Genomic DNA, 21,477 nt, shown 5'->3' with positions numbered 1-21,477 from the left:
CATCCTGACTTCAGCCATGCCTGCCAGCACCCTGGAACACCTGCAAGGGGAGAAAGGAAGAGAATAGGAGAAGAAAAGCCCTTACCTGCTAAATCTGCATCCCGGATTCATTTCTCCAAAGGCCCTGAAAAGGAAGGCATCATTTTAAAGGCATTTCGTTTCGATCGCTGCAGCGCTGCATTTTACTCACCTTGGCAAGGCGCTTCCATCTTCAGCAGCGATCTTCCGGATTCAGCTACGCCCCGGCGCCTAGAGGAAAAAAGACAAGAACAAAGGTGAGAGGGAGAAAAGGAATAAGGAAAGCTCAGTTTCCTTTTAAGTCTTACCTGTTGGATTATTCCCACTGCATTTCGGGTCCTGCCGCTTCCTGGCATCTCAGGACCCCGGCCCCTATGGGGAAAAAAGACAAAGACATTGAATGAGCGAATGCAAAGACATTACCTGAGCGCTCATCCAGAACTGTTTCACTTCGGGTCGGCGCCATATCTCCGGCACTCCGAACCCCGGCCCCTAAGGGGAAAAAGACATAAGCATTAGCGCTTGCTGCAATTAGACAACGAACATTATTATTAAGCTTGAACTTTTGAACAGAACTTTTACAGCGCCTTACCTGAACAGTCAAGCTTACCTGAACTCCCATCAATCCTCAATCCAGTGAAGTAACTGGGTTTCAACGCGCCCCTGCATCAGAAGCAGGATGGAGAGCTCATCCTTCCAAACCCTAAGGTGAGGCTTCACGGGGAATCGTGGTGGAGGTATCGTGGAGGGTTGGAAGGGAGTGGGAGGCTTGAGCATTGTTCCACATTTGGTAATACTCCCTTTTCACGCACAGGAGGGTATCCAACGAGCCAGGGAAGCCAGAATAGAGGGGCCCTTCCTGTCCATCTTCAGAGTTCTGCGCCTTCGACGCCGCGCCTCCGTGGGAACCAGGTGAGCGTTACACAACCTGTGTAGTACGGACGTATACCACAGGTTGCATTCCTATTGCCAGGAATTCAGGGTTGTTGTAGTGCACCCAAAGGGTACTGCATACAATCTTGCCTAACACAGCTGCTAGTTTTGGTCATCAATTTACTGTGAGAAATGTGCTCTTCAGCAGGACAGAGTTTGCTTCTGCAGCAGAAACTCTGTTTAGTGAAGGTGTGCCCTTGTGGAGAAATATGGCAGAAAGTAGGGCGGTGGGTTGAAGAAAAATGATGGATTCTGATGCAACAAAAGAGATAAAAAGTGACAGAAAAGAGTGACTTATATATGGGTGATCATAATGCCGGTAGAGGGGATGAAAAGACCCAAAATGCAGAACAAAGACGATAGTGCAAGAGCCATTGACCAAACATTTTGTGGTAAAAGAAAATGATTCAATAGAGAGAACTGCAAAGATAGAAAAAGAGGGGTAAATAAAACAGTAGTGGAAATGTATGAATGGAAAGACACAATGGCAGAAATGGGTCAATCACAGAAAAAAGAAAGGGAGAACATGAGAGATAAGCAATAAAAGAACATTTACTGAAAGGAAACAGTGAATAAAAAATCACAAAGGGGTGTGGGAGCCCTCTACTGAGAACGAACATGGGTCAAATACCCTGTTCAATGGAATTTCTTCCACTCAGGAGGGTCTACAACGCTGTTTTAGCTCACTGCACCCTTCACAGAGGGGAAATACCCATTTGCGTATCAGTCTTTGTCCCACCCACAAGGGTAGTCCAGCACTGAAATGCTAGGCAAATCTCCTCTGAACAAGAGTACCATCATCAACCCCAGAGACGTGTTGCGGCCTAGTCCGGCCTCATCAGCTGAAGCTGGGCCTCTCTAAGACACAGTGAGCAAGGGTTCCACGTATGGATTACTCTGGGTTTACAAAGTTACAAAATAGAATATAACAGGAGGGTTTTAGGATTGGGTGGTCCCCACTTTACCTAAAAAAATTGGTGCATTAGCCACACAGTAAATCTGCAAAAAATTGCCATGGAGACCTATGGATCCCAAAAACGAGGAGTTACCACCACTTGTAAACCTGTGACAATGGACCAAGTAGCAGTATTGGTAATCGAATTTGGTGGTAATTCGGCAGAATTACTGCCAAATGACTGCTGCATTCGTAATGAGGCACATAGACTTTGCAGTTTGGCAGATCAGCAATTCCTATAGGGTCTGTCGTTCTGCTGCTTTCTGCTCCCTTGGAAGACACTTCTTCACTTTTTCACTTCTATCCTTACTGATCGCATCATTGGTGCATAGAATGTAGCCCCAGATTCCAGAGAAATCTGTTACTCAGGACTTCAGGGTAGGAGCTAGAACTATAGAGATGTACCATCTATATCCTCCTGTCTAACTCCTATGCTTAACACTGCAACTTAATAATGCATGATCCTTTTATACTTACCAGCATCCTGAGTGTTCCTGCGCCATGTGATCCACTTACCTGAAGCCCCAGGATGCTGACTTTGCATTATACAAAACTTGTAATGGGTTTACAAACTAGTACAAGACTAGTATATGAAAGAGGAAAAAGGAGGCTTGTCCTTTTTGAAGATTTGTTGTAAATCCCTTAAAGGGGTTTCTTAAAAAAGAGCATTTCAAGGTAACTTTCTGTTGTAAAAAGGTGCAAGTCGGACGTATGTAGATCTTGGCACTTGGGACGCATAGATGTGAAGACTGGGTGAATAAATCTGAATAGGTCACCCATGAAGCTGGAGTTTGACCCATCATCTGAGGATTCATCGTCATCACTGATCCAAGGACCCTGTGTAGCGAATGCTAGAAACCTTAGAAAACAAGAAAAAGACACCAGAAACAGCACAAGAGCACGCTGCCAGGCGTGACAAACACCCATGGCGGAGGCCAGGAAGTGAGGGGAGAGCGTCTCCGCGAGCCGAAGAAGGCCATCCTCTCTGTGGTGGTAACCTTGGAAGGGAAATACAGGGAATCTTCCAGACCTTCTCCCTCACTCCCGGCCTCATGCCCAAGGTTAGCCATATACATTTCTTTATGGGAGACAAGATTCAAGAGTTTTCCCGTGGCCACGTGCATATCCCAAAACAGTCCTACATCAGTATGCAGGGGCAGATAAATGAACTGGTACCTTATGCAAAAAGGGGGCGACATGAGAAAACCACATGTGAGAGGTACAATTTTAGGTTAAGTTATGTTACCAAAAATGTTTGCTGAACCCATCATCGCCTTATGGTGCTGAAGCTTGTTTGGATGTTGGTGCATTGACCCTGCTTGAGGTAAACCATACTGTAGTCTGTAGGGGAAAGAAAAAAGGGAAAAGGGAAGTTGATAATAGAAGCAGTAGTACTTTAGAGACAAAAAAGACAAACAGTAGGAGAGGTATGAATGGTTTAGGGGAAAGTTGTATGATTGTAGTAGTAGAGGTGCATGTGTAATCATTGGTATTGGAGCAAACAAATGTTGATCAGTAAAAAAGGTACAAAACCCGACCTGTGATGCCAAGCAACGTTTTGTGGAGGCACTTTCTGGTACATTTCTTGCGTGTTACTGGAGTTAGTCAGTGCATGGTTGTTTGATAGACTTGAGATGTGCTCAAGCAGGCCCTTCAAGTGTGGAGGTTTCTTCACCAGAGAACATTCTGAATTTCACTTCATGTAAACCAGGAGGAGTCTTGGGGTGCAAACCCGACTGGCAGATACCTCCACACCAAGAGTTGGTACTAGAAAGCAGTGAACACAAAAGAGGATAGCGGAAAGGGAAGAAAAGGTTGATGCCTATGAAAGAGCTAAAACCATTAGCTTAGCCAATGCATGTTTTCAGTAGAAGGTCAATTCAAGTAACAGATGTGAAGAGAAATAAAATCACCAAAACGATGCTGTTGGAGGCACACACTGCCTATATCCTTCATTTAGCTACTCCAAAACGGCGCTCTAGCCCCCTGCCCGCTCAGATGTTTGCCCCCGGACAACAATAGCAGCCCTACCAAAGTCCATAGTTTGATGTAACTGTCTGAATGAGCGGAAACGTCCAAAAAGACTGTTTTTAAAATCCCAAATGGCAGTTTGAAAAAATTCCATACGGCTGAAGCGTTTGACTAAATCCCCTATCCGGTGGCAAGGTCTGCAGGGGAGTACCCCTTACCCCTGTTCACTATACTGTGAGCAGGGATTGCAGGGGTTTCCCTCGCAGTCGTTCCTGTAAAAGTTTAAAAAATGTAATCAAAAAAAGGATAGGACCCTGCAGCGCTGGTTCCCGATCACGGAAGTGAAAGGAAAATTGCGTCGCACGGACACAGCGAATCGGCGGTACACACCGAAGTGTACTGGCGCAAGGTAAGTAGGTGGGTGGGGGCAAGGGAAAAAGTCGGAAATTGTTAGGGGAGAGAAGACCAAAGTTATTTTTGGGAAAAAATGTATATATCTTTTCTCCCTCGAACATTTCAGTTCAAGGTGATCCCAAGAAGGCATGCCCCAGGAGGGAGGCGAAAGTGGTCTTTGTGAATGGCCACAGGGGACAGCACAGCCATGTGCAGTCAATGGGTGGACGAAATGTCAAAGAACACCCATAAGCTGCACGTCCCTCAAATCCCACCTCCCTCCATCTGCAAATCCATGCCAACTGCTGCTGCTCCATAGGTGGCACTGAAGCACCATCTAATAGCCAAAACTAATACATACAAACGAAAATGAGCAAATAGCATTTTTACTTTCTGTATAATTATTATTATTATTATTACTACTATTATTATCTTAAAATGATACAAATAACAGTTGAAGGCAACCGGACGCTGATAAAGTGGAGTAGACGATAGCAAGGGTACAGCTGAAGACCATGAAAAATGTGCAGGCAAAGAGTATTAAATTAAGAGAAAATAGAATATGAGTTGAACCTGTAATAGTAATATTTTGACAAATTCCTTTTCCATATGAGGTGGGTTTAGGGAAGTAGGCACAGGGTGACCAGATTTCCCCCCCCCAATAAAATGGGACGGGTGATAGACATGGAAGTCGGACTACAGTTTTAGCAGACAAACACAAAAGATGGTCTAAAAACAAAAATAGGACTCCACTCAAATTGTAGTCCTACTTCTATGTCGGTGGCATGTTCTGACACAAAATATGGGGGGTGTTGCAGGCACACCACTCTTATTGGAGGTGAGAGGCCAGAGAGGAATGGGCATAAAGAGTAAGCAGAGTAGGGTGTCCAGATTTTGAAAATAAAAAACCGGGAACTCCCCCTTCCTCTCCCTCTGTCTATAACCTCCCCCCTCCTGGGCAGCCCTCTGCCCGGCAGCCCCCGCGGCTAAGGGCCCCAGGCCAAGGGCGACTCCTACAGTGCGGCTCCCTGTATGTCTGCAGGTGTCCGCAGGGGACGCCAGGCGCCAGCTCCTCCGCTCTCCGGCCCACCCCTCCTCACCTTGCTCATCTCATCCGCATGATGCCTCGCCCCCCCTATTCCAATTTTTTGGTAAACTAGAGTGCTTTTTCTCCCCTCGCAGGATTCTCAAACTTAGGTGGCCCTGACCTACTACGCATTACTGTTTGCTCTGCATTGTGTTAAACTAGGGTGTTTTTCTCCCCTCGCAGGATTCTCAAACTTAGGTGGCCCTGACCTACTACGCATTACTGTTTGCTCTGCATTGTGTTAAACTAGGGTGTTTTTCTCCCCTCGCAGGATTCTCAAACTTAGGTGGCCCTGACCTACTACGCATTACTGTTTGCTCTGCATTGTGTTAAACTAGGGTGTTTTTCTCCCCTCGCAGGATTCTCAAACTTAGGTGGCCCTGACCTACTACGCATTACTGTTTGCTCTGCATTGTGGTAAACTAGTGCCCTCCACTCACTTCCTGTCTGCATACTCGTGGCGTCCGCTTCCCCTCCTACTCCATGGTGCTCTCTATCTCGCCTATCTACTCTAACTGCTTCTCCATTGACTATCCTGCTCTCCTCACTAAATCCGGTAGGAAAAGGTTTAAAAAGGACATCCTGGTCTCCAACCCAGGCCTCCCTATCGCTGACACCTACACGAGCGCCTGCTCCAAGGAAACTCTCACTGACATTCTCTTTTTCGTGCCTTCACCTGACCTATGGACCCCTCACATGGTCGCTGTGCTCTCTCCTTTCTCCACCTCTCCCATTAATGGTGGCACCCGTTGGGATGTCCTCTTGGCCCCTTTCCACTCCTCTAAAGCCATCATTAATGTCTATGCTAACGGGACCGTCTTGGTCCAAGGCCCTCAGGCCAACCTTCACCTCTTTGATAGACGCTTCCCATGCCTCATCAACTTCCTCTCCGCTCCCGCTGTCCCCCCTCTTCTGTCCTCGGCTACCTTGCCTCTCCCCTCCCTCCCTGCCCCTTCTCTTGCTCCCTCTTCAACTCCTTCTCTAACACCTCCGCAGGGCGTACCTCTGATCTGTACCCCTCCCCGGAAGTTTTTCAAGGGTGGCACATTGCCATTCTAAATTCTCGCTCTGCCATCAAGCACTCCTCTGATATCTGTCGCCTTCTTGAGGAACTGGACCTCGACGTCCTCGGTCGCACTGATACTTGGTTCACTGCCAGCTCTGCCACCAGCTTCGACACACTCCTACCTGACGGCTACAAGATCCTCTCCGTGCCCAGGCCCAACCGTTCAGGGGGTGGTGTTGCCCTTATCTTCCCTGAGTGGATTCCTGCCACTGTCACTCCTACGCAGACCTACTCCTCTTTTGAATGTCTTGTCTGCCGACTCTCTCTCTCTCCTAGCCATTCCCTTACCGTGGCTACTATCTATCGGCCACCTGGTCAAATTTCCTCCTTCTTCTCTGAGTGGGCTGACCTCTCCTCCTCACTCCTGTCCTCAACCACCCAACTCCTCTTTCTCGGTGACTTCAACATCCACCTCGATGCCTCCTGTCCCCCCACTGGTCTCTTTTGCGAACTCTGCAACTCTCTCTCACTCTCTATTCTCCCGTCTGGGCCTACTCACTCTGCAGGGCACACTCTTGATGCTCTGATCTCTTCTGACCTTCCCCTCTCCCTCCCTCTCTCCACTCCTCTCTCCTGGAGCGATCACTTTCTCCTATCCTCCCACCTCTCCCTCCCTACCCCACAGGCAAAGCCACCCTCTTCACTGCCACCCACCTTCTCGGTCATCCGGCCCATGAAGCGCGTGTCAGTTGAGGCTTTCGCTGCTACCTTCTCGCCCCCTCCTCCCCCCCCGGCTGACTCCCACCCTGACACAGCCCTCTCCATGCTCTATTCCTCTATATCTGATACTCTCGATATCCTTGCCCCCGTCATGAGAATCCGCCTGAAGCCCAAAGCCAAATGTAACTCCTGGTATGACTCGGATCTCGTCACCCTAAAACGCAAGTGCAGGGTGGCAGAGAGGAAATGGCGTGCTTCATGTTCATCCTCTGACAAACTGGCCTGCCGCCTGCTCCAAAGGCAATACCGGCTCTCCGTTCTCACCAAGAAGAGAGCCCTTATCCAAGCCCGCATCTCTGAGGCATCTAACAACTCGGCCGAACTCTTTAAAATCTGCAAGGAGCTGGCCAACCCTGCTGCAGTCTCCACCTCTCCTGTCCCCTCCTAGGCCCTCTGCACTGCACTGGCCTCGCACTTCATCTCAAAAACTCAGGACATCCTGTCCTCGCTCTCCTCCGCTCTCCTCCCTCCCTCTCTTCCCGGCTCTTTCTCTTGCTCTCTTGCAGCAGCCCCTCCGCCCTCCTTCTCTGCTTTTCCACCTTTTTCTGCTGATGAGGTTTCCAGACAAGTCCGATCTATGAAAGCCTCGTCTAAACAGGTTCACCCCTGTTCCTCCAAAACCATCAAGGACCACATCGACTCCCTGGCTCCTGCCCTGGCTGACTTTTGCAACCACTCATTCGCCTCTGGAGTCTTCCCATCCCCCCTCAAGCACTCCCTTGTGCACCCCCTCCTCAAGAAACCCTCTTCCGACCCCTCCTGCCCGGCCAACTATCGCCCAATCTCCATTACTCCCTTCCTGGGCAAACTCCTGGAGAAACTGGCCATCTCCCAGCTTAACCTCCATGCTGAATCTGTTGGTAATCTTCATGACCATCAATCCGGCTTCAGAGCGGCCAGAAGCACGGAAACTGCTCTCCTGAACATCCGTGAGGACCTGCTGCTTAACCTCGATTCCAACACTCCCTGTGTTCTCATTCTGCTCGATCTCTCCTCTGCCTTTGACACTGTCAACCATGCCATCCTGCTCAACCGTCTCCGTGATAACCTGGGTATCACTGGTCAGGCTCTGGCATGGCTGACCTCTTTCCTTTCCGGTCGACCCTCCCAGGTCCAAATGGGCTCCTTCCTCTCTGACATCTTTTTCTCCACCTGTGGTGTCCCCCAGGGATCCAACCTCTCTCCCTGGCTTTTCAACCAGTATCTGGCACTCCTTGCCCACCGCATCGCCGCTCTCTGCCCCCACTTCCAGTGCTATGCGGACGATACCCAGCTCATTTTCAGGCTACCCTCGGCCTCCTCCTCTCCTTCCCTCATCTCCGACTGTCTGTCTGCTATCCAGGAATGGTGTGCTGCCAATGACCTCTGCCTTAACGCCAGTAAGACTGAGATTCTACTCATCGGCACACCCACTCCCTCCTTCCCTGCAGCTCTCTGGCCGGCCTCCCTTGGCCCCCTTCCCGCCCATACCTGCAAGGCTAAAAACCTCGGGGTCATCTTCGACTCCACACTCTCCTTCTCTCCTCATATATCTGACATCTCTAAGAAGTCACACTACCAGCTGCACCTCCTCAGAGGTATTCTTCCCTTCCTCTCCTTCCCCCAGAAGCTCACTGTCTCCCGAGCCCTGGTTCTCTCAAGGCTGGACTACTGTAACAGCCTCTATCTTAATCTGCCTGCCTCCACTCTCCGCCCTCTGCAACTTATCCAGAACAGAACTGCGAGACTTGTCCTTGGCCTCACGCCCAGGGACCGTATCTCTCCAGGACTGAAATTTCTTCACTGGCTCCCAGTGGCTGCGAGGATTAAGTTCAAAACCCTCTGCATTGTCCACAAGGCCTTCTGGGGCCTGGGGCCTAAATACCTTCAACTCTCTCTTCCTAAATATCTTCCTTCACGAGCCCTTCGCTCATCCGTCTCCAACTCCCTCATGGTCAGCCGCTTCTCGAAGCAACGAGCTGGGGGTAGATCTCTCTCCGCAGCAGGGGCCTCCCTCTGGAACAGCCTTCCTGCCTCCCTGAAACTTGAGGAGAACCATCTCCGGTTCCGGAAGTACCTCAAAACCTTCCTCTTTGCTTCTGCCTTCTCTCTCCCTCTCCCCTGCTAAACCTGCTTAACTCCCCACTGAATTCTGCACTAAATCTGCATCTGGGCCACTCTCAGCGACCTCGGTCCAGGGCCCAGCCACTCTCCACTTGCACTGCCTCCCTGGCTCCCCCTGCACTGTGGGACTGTCACTGTATCCCTACAGCCCCCCTTCCCAGCACTTCTCAGCACTTGCTCTGCACTTACCTCGCACTTGCCACCAGCTGGCCCTTTTTATTTATTATTTTATTACTTTACTTACCTTGTACTGCACTTCCCCCCCACCTCCTCCCCCTGCACTTTCTCCTTTTCTCCTTACCTCTGCACTTGCGCGATCTGAATGACACCTGGCCTAGTAGGATCGTTTGTCTGTCTTCCCCTTGTTTCCCTCCCTCCCTGCCTCGTCGCGCCTTGAAACACTTGTGTATAGGCGCGTTACAAATACCATATCATATCATATCATATCATAGAAGTGGGACAACAGCTTCAGCTGTGAAACTGTAGTCCTACTTCTATGTGGGTGTGTCAAGCGGCAGGAACAGAATGCTTAGTTCGACCGGAGTAAGGTGGAAGGTATGTGGGAGGAGGAGAAAATCGAGTGAAGAGTGCGCCCAGGGTCCTGAGACTATTTTAAGTTTAAAAACCCCAACCCGGGATTTGGGGATCGGGTGGATACCATCCCGGTTTTTGGCCAAACTGATGGAAAAATTATGATATCGGGCCAAAAAGTGGGATGGTATCCACCCGATCCCCACATCCCGGGACAGTGTTTTTAAAGTTAAAAAAGTCTCGGGACCCCAGGATTGAGGCGCAAATACGCAGACAGTCCAGGAAAAACTGGGGCACCTCGTCACCCTAAAGCAGAGAGAGCAGCGCCGGAACCAATTTCAGGATTTTAAAACAAAATAAAAACTCTTGAGACGCCGGGACCAAGATGAAAATACTGGGACAGTCCCGGCAAAACCGGGATGTCTGGTCCTCCGAAGTATGCACCATGCCTACCAGCAGAGGCTCAAAGAAACTGGGATGTAAAATAAATGAATGTCAAATAGTCCTAATGACACACATTCCATATATAACTTTAAGTCATTATAAATCACATTGTAATATAATAAACAACATACACATGTTTGTGGGCCTATCTGAGGCCGGGTAGACCTCAGTCAGCAGGCTAGACTTCCAGACATGCAGACCTCCTCATGGGTTGTAGAGTGTTGAATTGAATTTAATTGATTGTTTATTTGTATAGCGCCTATTCACAATGTGTTTCAAAGTGCTTCAAGGAGGGGGGGAACATGAGAGAATACAGTTACATTCATTACAAGTCCTTGAAACAGTTCAGAATGTGAAAAATAACTATCTTAATCAGCCTGGTGACATTTCAGATAGTGCAAGTGCAAGGACACAAAGGAGGTGGGCGGGGTAGGGAAAATGAGACAAAACAAGCAGTTGCATTAATATGCCTGACGACGATTGATGTAGTGCAGTGTATTAACAAGAGGAGGGGAGGTGAGGGTGAGAGGGGATATGGAGAGAGGGAGGAGAGGAACAACATAAGCGACTAACATATTAGGTCTAACGACGATTCAGAATAGTGCTGAAGGGGGAAGTGGGAGGAGAAGGCACAGAGGGAACGGGGGGAGAGGAAAAACAAGCTGCTATCACAAAGGTCACGAGCCAAATGATAGAGTAAGTGCTAAAGAAAATTGATAGGGAGGGGAGGAGAGGGCAGGTGGATGAGAAAGACAGGTGGCTACAATTACTGTTACTGGTGGCAATTGAGGTAGTGCCGGAATTTAACAAGAGGAGGGGAGGGGTGAGGAGGGGGAGAGGGCAGGTGGATGAGAAAGACAGGCGGCTACAATTACTATGCCTGACGGAAATTGAGGTGGTGCCGGAATTTAACAAGAGATGGGGAGGGAGGAGGAGGGGAAGGCAGGTGGATGAGAAAGACAGGCCGCTACAATTACAATGCCTGACGGCAATTGAGGTGGTCTGATAAATATAAGGTTTCCTGGATATTATCTATGGTCCTCCAGGTAAGTATACATACAAAAAAAGTAAGATATGGGCCAATAGAGTGGAGATGACAGGAATATAATAAAAATTTCCAAGGTATAGCAAAATATAATGTTTATTTTACACACATAAGCAATGAATATTTCAGATAACATAAGCAATGAATACTTGCTGATGATTCTCATATGTATTTACAAAGGTTCATCCTATAAACAACTTTTCCCATCATACATCATTCATACCTCACTCATGCATACCATCTTACTAAGAGGTAGTGGTTATCCCCAAATGTCAACACCAATTTTCGGAAAATGAAGTCCAGCACTCTCGTGTTTTTTAAGATGTGCTCCTCTGTGTTATTACAGGGGGTTACTTGTCTACACATGGAACATTCCATCGGCATTCGCGTTCACGAGTCACGTTGTGACACATGCGGCAGCCCCAGCGCTGGAAACTCGGGTCTTCTTTTGAAACCGAAGTTTGAGACAGAATATGTTTGGCACCATAGCTGTCTCGTAATCTATTTGATCGTGAATCACACAACGCGCTCAAAATGGCTTATCCCATTGTGAATGCACAGTGCTAATTGGTCCAAATGTGAACATATGGTCACTTTAATAGAGTCAAAGCTAATACAAACGATACGGATGACATCAGATTTATGAAAAATCAACCAGTATATGCAAACAATCGTCAGATACATTACCACAGAGAACAACCTAATACTGGGATTTCTTCCCCTGCTATCAAGTCTCTGTCCGCTCACTTGAAGTGGAGAAATTGAGAGGTTCACCCATCCTATCCAGCGACAACTCACAGTTGACAGTTGTTTTTTTTGTCCTGATGAAGGTTGGCTAAGAATATCGAGGTGAGGCAATTACTGCCCATGAACTACAACCGAAACATGTGTAGAGAAGTAACCCCCTGCAACCCCCCCCTCTCTCTCTCTCTCTTCCTCTCTCTCTCTCTGTCCCTCCCTGCTGATGTTCTTTCTGCTGCATTGACTGGTTACCTGGCCTCCTCTGTACCTTATGAGGATGCAACTCCTTCATGACCAATAGCCCCATGCACAGCCCCCGGACCACAGTTCACTAGGGACTGTATCTGCAACCCTACAGTCCCCTGCCTCCTTGCACTTGCTCCGAACCGGCCACCCCAGCAGCACTTACTTGAGCTTTGCTATTGCGCTCTCCCTCCCCCTGACACTTCTCCCCCTCCCCTTGCACTTGCACTACCTGAACGACTCAAAGCCTAGTAAGATCGCTGTTTCTTTTCCCTTCTCTTCGTCTTCCTAGTCTTGTCGCGCCTAGAAACACTTGTGTACAGGCGCGTTATAAATGACTTATCATATATCATTCTCTATTTAATAAATGGCAATTAAATATGTTATAAAACTCTGATATCACTTCAGTACTATACAGTGGGCTTGAGACCACCATTGTGTCTTAGCAATCAGAATTTTGGAACTATTTTATGTTTGTGAGAAAAGCTTCGTATAACTTCAACCAACACTTTGCCTTACATTTTAGCAGTGACATCTCATCTTGAGTGTTAAGTAAAATCAAATGCCTAGTTATAAAAGTGCTTAAAATGTGTTTGTCTGGTTTTCAGTCATTGCATGTAAGGGAACTAAGACCAGAGAGAAACAGTGATTATCAAGGGGGGTGCCATATTTTGAAACCCGGTTAACCTGGTTCCACACCATACCAGCATGTGGGTGATAAATGGCATCACTCTGACCCACAAGTGTATTCTTGGCACAGCACCATAATATCTCTCTGCTCTACTCGAGCACTATACTCCATCACGCACCTTAAGATCCAGGAACCAACCTAGACTTCTACAGCCCAGTTTCAGACTGGCCACACAGCAGGTGGACTTAGCTTTGATGTGTGTGGCTCGACTGCCTGGAATTCTCTGCCACTGACTCTTCCTACCGTGACCACGGTGGCTGATTTAAAAAAAGGACTGAAGACAATGCTATTTGATCACCCTCCCCCCGGATTAAATCCCTCTGCTTGACTTACTGATTCACCCAACCCTGATTTTTTACCTCTGCTTTCTCTTCACTTGCTTTTGTCTTGTTTTGTTTCGTGTGCACCCTGAGGCCTGCGGGCGTGTGGCGTGATATATAAGAAATCAAAAAAATAAATAAAACGGCACTGTCACATATGATGGGAGTTTATTGGGATAGTGGTCCTGTCGTCTTGGGGTATTTACATTCACTTCCTTTGAGATTTCTCCCCACTACATACATCACGGTCCCCTCCCAACACCTTTTTTTTTGTAGGACTCCAGCCCTGGTTATTATGTTAGTTTGTATTTTTGTATTGCACCATTCACCACACAGTGGTGCCTGACTGTAGTCTGTTTCGAGAGTCATTGATTGCGCGTTTTTTTTGGCAGGTTGCCACAGAGCAGGTGGGGAGGCAGACACCTTATCGACCGGTACCCAGGTGAGAAACTCGAGTGATTGGCGTCTCGGGGGCAGAGGCGTAGACTGGGTAATCTGTAAATGATCACTAAGCAGCACTGTGTGGGCATTTATAGTTGTTAATGTCACTGCGGTAGGGCCAACTACATTAGCTTCAGGCCCCACTTGTTAGACAATCCTGGCTACCCCTCTGCTACCCCTCTGCTGAGGGGTGCTGCGTTATCTTTTATTGTAGTTGCCACCAGTAAAGGGTGGCACAGTACTTTGCTGGCAATGCTCTAACTCCGTGTGCTGTTCTCTCTCTTGCTCTCTGATGCAGATTGTGAGGAGTGCCACCATCTACGCGGATATCCAGTGCTCGCCGCAAGTGCCCCGCGGTAGCGGCGCAGCAATGGTCACGCCAGCCCTACAGGAGAGGCCAATAATCTACAGCGAGCTCAACCTCTCAGCGCCTGGGGATACGGAGCAGCTCCACCTCACCAGAGACTAAGGAGGCCTATGCGAGCCAAAAGACCATTGCTAGGACGTAAATGAGTTGACATGCTTCTTCCAGGATAGTTTAGAAAACATGCACAGGACAATTATTCTGAAGCAACGAAAATTGCAAAATGTTGAGGTAGACCCTCAACCGGTCGGTGGCCAAAAAAGTGGATGCACACGTTGATTCAACCATCAGCAAGTCATGGCTTTACCCAGAATCTGCATTGGCCTCCACACCCCAGAATCTGGAGTGGCCATCAGACCCAGTTTAAGCAATCAAATACCTCAGGTTTTGAGGCTTCCAGAGTGTTTTGGCAGACCCAGAATTGGGCCTTTCAATCTTTTCAATTCAAATGTTATCTATCCCACGCCTTGTGAGGCTCCCTGTGAGTCTGACAAAGAAAGCTTTATGGCTTTTCTTAAGCTGTCTTTTAGGGTTTCAGCTTCCACACTGCCTGTCTTTCTTTGTTCTTCTGTGCATCGCCCAATCAGCCTGGCCCATGGAAATCTGCCGCTACTCAGCTCCTCCCACCTTTGGTTAATTGAGGATTTTACCATAGAATGACACCGTAAAATGAGGCTGATTGCATGCCTTAATAGTGCACCAATGGTGGCCTTTCCTCTCCTTCCCCCAGATGCTCATGGTATCCCAAGCTCTGGTTCTCTCTTTGTTGGACTATTGTAACAGCCTCTTTCTAAATCTACCTGCCTCTACTCTCCGCCCTCCGCAACTAATCCAGAACAGGACTGCAAGACTTGTCCTTGGCCTCAAGCCCTGGGATCGTATCTCTCCAGCTCTGAAATCTCTCCATTGGCTCCCAGTGGATGCAAGGATTAAATTCAAAACCCTCTGCATTGTCCACAAGGCTTTCTGGGGCCTGGGTCCAAAATACCTTCAGCTATCCCTCTGCAAATACTTCTCCTCTCGAGCTCTTTGCTCCTCTACCATTAACTCCCTCAGGGTTAGTCGTTTTCCAAATAAACGAGCAGGGGGTAGATCTGTCTTCGGCTGGGGCCTCCCTCTGGAACAGCTTCCCTGTCACTCTAAAACTTGAGGAGAACCATCTCCGGTTCCGGAAGCACCTCAAGACCTTCCTCTTTTCTTCTGCCTTCCCTCCCCCTCTCCCCTGCTGATCTGTTCTCTCTTGGCACTGTGTACCTGGCCACCCTCTGTCCTCCGGGCACAGGTACATGCTCACCCTGCCACCCTCCCACACGGCCTCCGGGCCACCCCTTTCACTAGGGTCTGTATCTGTACTCATACAGCCCCCCCTTTTTCTTCCTGCACTTATCAGACCTACCCTGTCTGCTGCCTTAAACCTAGCACTTGTAAATTGCTGGCTGAACTACCACTGTTTGTTGCTTTATTATTTATTTATTATTTAGCTGTTTCTCCTCTGCCTCGCACTTTCCACTTCTCCCCCTTCCATGCACTTTTCCCCTCCACCTCTCCCATGCACTTGCGCGTTCTCAATGTCACTGGGCCTACTAAGATCGCTGTTTTGTTCTCCCCTGTTTCCCCTCCCATGCCTTGTCGCGCTCTGAAACACTTGTGTATGAGCGCGATAGAAATAAAATATCAATATCAATAACTGTCCTCACAAATTAAAGGCTGTGTCACTTTAAATGTGCATTTGCTGGACCAAGGCAGAACCCCTTAAAAGGAGTTCAGTTACTGCCCTTTCTTCTGGGGCAGTAACCAAGGTTTTAAGTGGGCCCAGACTACGAAAGGTGCTTCTGAAATGGGGCACTGCTGGGGCTCCCTAAAATCACCAAGTAGACTGAGCCCATCAAGTTGCTACAAGCCAAACATTTTTTACTGCCTGAAGCCTCTTGTGAACACAGGAGAAATCCTATCGGTCCAATCTGATTTTTCCTATATGCACGAGAGCGTCGGGTTTTAGAAAAAATGCCATAGCTTGCAGCAGGGTCGACTGTTGAGTAGAAAGAAGGGCCACATTCTGCCTCTCCTTTTGTCATGTAATTGTGGTGCCAACCCCCACCAGGCACCCCTTTAACTAAAGAGATGCAGGGATCATCACCCTCTCACCTGTGATGATCCACAGTGGGTGATGATCGCTGCATCTCTTTAGTTAAAGGGATGCCTTGCGGGGGCCTGTGGCAAGAACAGAGGCATGAAGTGGCCCTTACCTAAGCCATATGATGGCCTGTTAAGCCATGCCCCTTTAGGTCACGTGTATTGTCCAAGCCCCCCTTGACCTGCGTCTCGCATCTCACTTAAAGCACTGGCAGTGAATATGCTTGGAGATGTATGACTTTTAAGGTGTGACGCATGCTAAGCAACCTCAATGATAAAAACAGGGAAACCACCCCCTGCAATTTAGAACGTTTCGGAAAATCATTCTATATTATAATCTATGTATTGCACAACTGTGCCTACAATTAGTCCTTTACCCATGCATTTAGTCATTTGCCCATGCATTGAGTCCTTTTCCCATGCATTGAGTCCTTTACCCATGCATTGAGTCCTTTACCCATGGATTGAGTCCTTTGCCCATGGATTGAGTCCTTTGCCCATGCATTTAGTACTATGCCCATGCATGCATTGAGTCCTTTGCCCATGCATTGAGTCCTTTTCCCATGCATTGAGTCCTTTACCCATGCATTGAGTCCTTTGCCCATGGATTGAGTCATTTGCCCATGCACTGAGTCCCTTACCCATGCATTGAGTGCTTTGCCCATGCATTGATTCCTTTACCCATGCATTGAGTCCTTTACCCATGCATTGAGCCATTTGCCCTTGCATTGAGTGCCTTACCCATGCATTGAGCCCTTTGCCCATGCATTGAGTCCTTTGCCCATGCATGCATTGAGTCCTTTGCCCATGCATTGAGTCCTTTACCCATGCATTGAGTCCCCTACCCATGCAATGAGTTTGTTGCCCATGCATTTAGTCATTTGTCCATACATTGGGCCTCATTAGGAGTATGGTGGTAAGGCAATAACAGCGCTGGTATCGCTACCAGCACCGTTGCTACTGTACCACCATACTAGGACCCCTATGGTGGCTCAAATGGGAATGGGGATGTTCAAGCTCTGGCGCCCACGCAAGGGGAATTACTGGATCCACCGAGGTCGGAATGGCCGGGTGATTCCCCTTTCGCGGGTGCCGGAGCCGAGTTTGGGGGTAGCCATGCTGGCAAAACTGGCAAGGCTTCCTCCAACCTTGTAATGAGGCCCATTGAGTCCTTTGCCCATGCATTGAGTCCTTTGCCCATGCATTGAGTCCTTTGCCCATGCATTGAGTCCCTTATCCATGCATTGAGTCCTTTACCCATGCATTGAGTCATTTGCCCATGCACTGAGTCATTTGCCCATGCACTGAGTCCCTTACCCATGGATTGAGTCCTTTGCCCATGCATTTAGTACTTTGCCCATGCATGCATTGAGTCCTTTGCCCATGCATGGAGTTCCTTACCCATGCTTTGAATGCTTTAATCATGCATTGAATCCTTTGCCCATGCATTGAGTCCTTTGGCCATGCAATTAGTCCTTTGCCCATGCATTGAGTCCCTTACCCGTGCATTTAGTCCTTTGCCCATGCATTGATTCCTTTACCCATGCATTTAGTCATTTGCCCATACATTGGGCCTCATTAGGAGTATGGCGGTAAGGCAATAACAGCGCTGGTATCGCTACCAGCACCGTTGCTACTGTGCCGCCATACTAGGACTTCTGCTTGCTGATGCCCTAGCAGAGCAGAACATGATGGTAACAAGAGTACCGTTATGAACGGTACCGCTGCTACCATCCTCCCCATTCCCATTGAGCCCTATGGGGGCTCAAATGGGAATGGGGATGTACAAGCTCTGGCGCCTGCGCAAGGGGAATTACTGGGTCCACCGTCGGAATGGCCAGGTGATTCCCCTTTCGCGGGTGCCAGAGCCGAGTTTGGGGGTAGCCATGCCGGCAAAACCGGCAAGGCTACCTCCAACCTCGTAATGAGGCCCATTGAGTCCTTTACCCATGCATTGAGTCCTTTACTCATGCATTGAGTCCTTTGCCCATGCATTGAGTCCCTTACCCATGCATTGAGTCATTTGCCCATGCATTGAGTCATTTTCCCATGCACTGAGTCCCTTACCCATGGATTGAGTCCTTTGCCCATGCATGCATTGAGTCCTTTGCCCATGCATGGAGTTCCTTACCCATGCTTTGAATCCTTTAATTCCTTTAATTCCTTGAGTCCTTTGGCCATGCAATTAGTCCTTTGCCCATGCATTGAGTCCCTTACCCATGCATTTAGTCCTTTGCCCATGCATTGATTCCTTTACCCATGCCATGCATTGAGTCCTTTACCCATGCATTGAGTCATTTGCCCTTGCATTGAGTGCCTTACCCATGCATTGAGCCCTTTGCCCATGCATTGAGTCCTTTGCCCATGCATGCATTGAGTCCTTTGCCCATGCATGCATTGAGTCCTTTACCCATGCATTGAGTCCCCTACCCATGCAATGAGTTTGTTTCCCATGCATTTAGTCATTTGCCCATACATTGGGCCTCATTAGGAGTATGGCGGTAAGGCAATAACAGCGCTGGTATCGCTACCAGCACCGTTGCTACCGTACCGCCATACTAGGACTTCTGCTCTCTGGTGCCCTAGCAGAGCAGAACATGATGGTAGCAAGGGTACCGTTATGAGCCCCCTATGGGGGCTCAAATGGGAATGGGAATGTACAAGCTCTGGCGCCTGCGCACGGGGAATTACTGGGTCCACCGTCGGAATGGCCAGGTGATTCCCCTTTCGCGGGTGCCGGAGCCGAGTTTGGGGGTAGCCATGCCGGCAAAACCGGCAAGGCTACCTCCAACCTCGTAATGAGGCCCATTGAGTCCCTTACCCATGCATTGAGTCCCTTACCCATGCATTGAGTCATTTGCCCATGCATTGAGTCATTTGCCCAGGCAGAGTCCCTTACCCATGCATTGAGTCCTTTACCCATGCATTCTTCCCATTGCTTATCAAATAGATTTTCTGATCAGATATGTGCTCCATAGATACAAACAGGGGTGTTGCTAGGTCTGGAAAAGACCCGGGGCTACGCTGATGTCAGAACTGTTGGGACCGGGGGCTAGCTAGCCTTTTGGCTGTAGCTCCTGGATTCTATCCTGGGCTACAACCAAAAGACCAGAGGCTATAGCCCCCTTACCCCTCCTAGCAACGCCTCTGGATACAAACCTGTACCCCTAAAGCGCATTTTCCATTTTCCCATTCCTTTTGCATTTCAACATTTTAAGCTACACCAGATCAATGTATTTTTTTGTTAAAATATGCAGAAAGCTTTTCCCAACTGTAGGCAATATGGTCTCCAAACATCAATTCGAACTGGGAGTCTACACACTTTCCCTCGGCACTGTTTTATGTCTCGATTTTCAGGCGGCACTGGCCTGTCTCGGCAGATAATGGCAAATCCCCCTCACTAGCATGCGATTCTATTGAGGCATCTACTCATCCAGCAGCAAAGACATTATATATTTGTGAGAAATATTTCAATGTTAAACGTTAACAGTTCAAAAAGAGCCTGCGGCAAATCTCTTAATGAGCCAGGGTTATGAAACCAGATCAGCCAATCGCCATTGGTCCCCGTAAATAGACCCTCTTCCTCTTCTTCGGCCCTTGGAAAGAACTTGAATACGTCCTTTCAAAACAGGATCAGGAGGACAAAATGTGGCAACACCTCGCCTCAAGAGGCAGAGGGGCCGGCAACCGAGAGAAGAGTGGATAATGCTATCATTATCTCGCAAGTCGCAACATGTCACACTACGTAATTAAGCAAGGTATCCATCTTTCCGCAAGCCCCTGGTGAAGGGAGAAGCCGCGGAGAGCTGCATTCTAGCTCCTTGAAGTAGGAGAGTCATGCCTGGAGCACCAACGAGGAATACAGCTCCACCTCATTCCCTCGAATGGACACAATGGCTGCTTACAGTATCTAATACTGACATCCACCATGGAGAGAGAAGTCAGTTTAAAAAACAAACATTGACAAGTGATGCGCAGCCATTGTTTGTAAGGTGCTTGTAAAGAGATATGGAACAAAGTTCATGTCCATTTTGAAAAATTAAAGTTATCACATGAATCCTTAATCTTCGATGTAAGTGAATCCGTCCCGAATTACAATGACACCTCAAATATCTGCAGAGGGACCAGGGAAGTACATTTCACTAAGATCACCTTTGAGTGTTCCCATACCTACTACCAATCAAGAAAATAAGCCATCTCTTTTAGTGTCAAAGTATGGATCTGCGTGATTTGGCCGTGGCGGAATTGTTTTCGGCAGAATCACAAATACAATTTTACTGCGGCCAAACCCCGCAAATCTCGTCCCGCCACCCTCCAATTCATCCACCCACACCCTCAATTACCTTTTGCATGTCCGCTGCCTTTCCTGACCCTGCAGCATCAGTTCTGTCCCTATAACGCGGGTCGGATCTGACGCAGCAGGGTCCCCTTTTCTCTTTTTTTTATCCCCCGCCTCCAATCCGCTGCAAGCGGGGATCACCCCTGAAATCCTCTCAAGGTCATCGATACCGAACATGGGGAGCGGAGGACACCCCCGTAACCCCTGCTCTCTGTGTTCGGTATTGATTACCCAATTTGATCGAATCAAGTCGATCGAATAGTACTGGCCGAATTTAGCCAGATGTGCCTTTCAATCAATTAAATTCGATCAAATTGGGTAATACCTCAAAGTATGGCCCTGCATGTCCCTACCAGACCCGCACAAATGAGAATGGTTTGCACGTCCATGTGTTTGTTAATCTGAGAGGGTCCATATTGACCTATACGGTACATATTCCAGCTCTAAATCCTAGGAGCCATATGTAGAAGGGGATATTAGAATTGGCAGCAGTCTATAAAGGCATATGGTGTCATTCCGACCCTAGCAGTAGAGTGATAATGGCGCCGGTAGTGCTGCCGGTGCCGTTATCACTCTACCGCCACATTATGAGTTCTGCTCGCGGGGCCGCTCTGTACGCCTGGTCAGACCAGACGTGCAGGGAGGCACCCGCTAGCAGAACAGGGTGGTAGCAACGGTCCCGTTTATCATCCTCCCCATTCCCATTGAGCCCTATGGGGGCTCAAATGGGAATGGGGACGTACCGGGTCCGGGTCCAGCGAATGGGAAGTACCGGGGCCGCAAAGGTCAGAATGGCCCAGTAATTCCCACTTTTCGTGTCCCGGACCCGAGTTTGGGGGTAGCCATGCCAGTAAAAACGGCATGTCTACCTCCAAACTCGTAATGAGGCCCATAGATTTGAGACACAAGTAGTATCAGGTTGAGAGATTATTATTATTA

General features: G+C 48.5%; 1 protein-coding gene across 1 annotated transcript in view; it reads left to right on the top strand.

The window, feature by feature from the left end:
• LOC138472643 (uncharacterized) overlaps window positions 1–20,256 on the top strand; it is a 104,537-nt gene extending 84,281 nt beyond the window's left edge. Inside the window, exons 5-6 of the mRNA XM_069610954.1 lie at window positions 13,654–13,703; window positions 14,001–20,256. Of these exons, the coding sequence (XP_069467055.1) occupies window positions 13,654–13,703; window positions 14,001–14,171 (221 nt within the window). The 3' untranslated portion in view covers window positions 14,172–20,256. The remainder of the gene's footprint in view (window positions 1–13,653; window positions 13,704–14,000) is intronic.
• The last annotated feature ends 1,221 nt before the right edge of the window (window positions 20,257–21,477 follow it).

This window comes from Ambystoma mexicanum, chromosome 1p (genome assembly GCF_040938575.1).
Source record: "Ambystoma mexicanum isolate Mex_15411 chromosome 1p, UKY_AmexF1_1, whole genome shotgun sequence".
NCBI lineage: Eukaryota > Metazoa > Chordata > Amphibia > Caudata > Ambystomatidae > Ambystoma > Ambystoma mexicanum.
The sequence above is the reverse complement of the archived record's forward strand: the minus strand, read 5'-3'. Positions and strand labels throughout refer to the sequence as shown.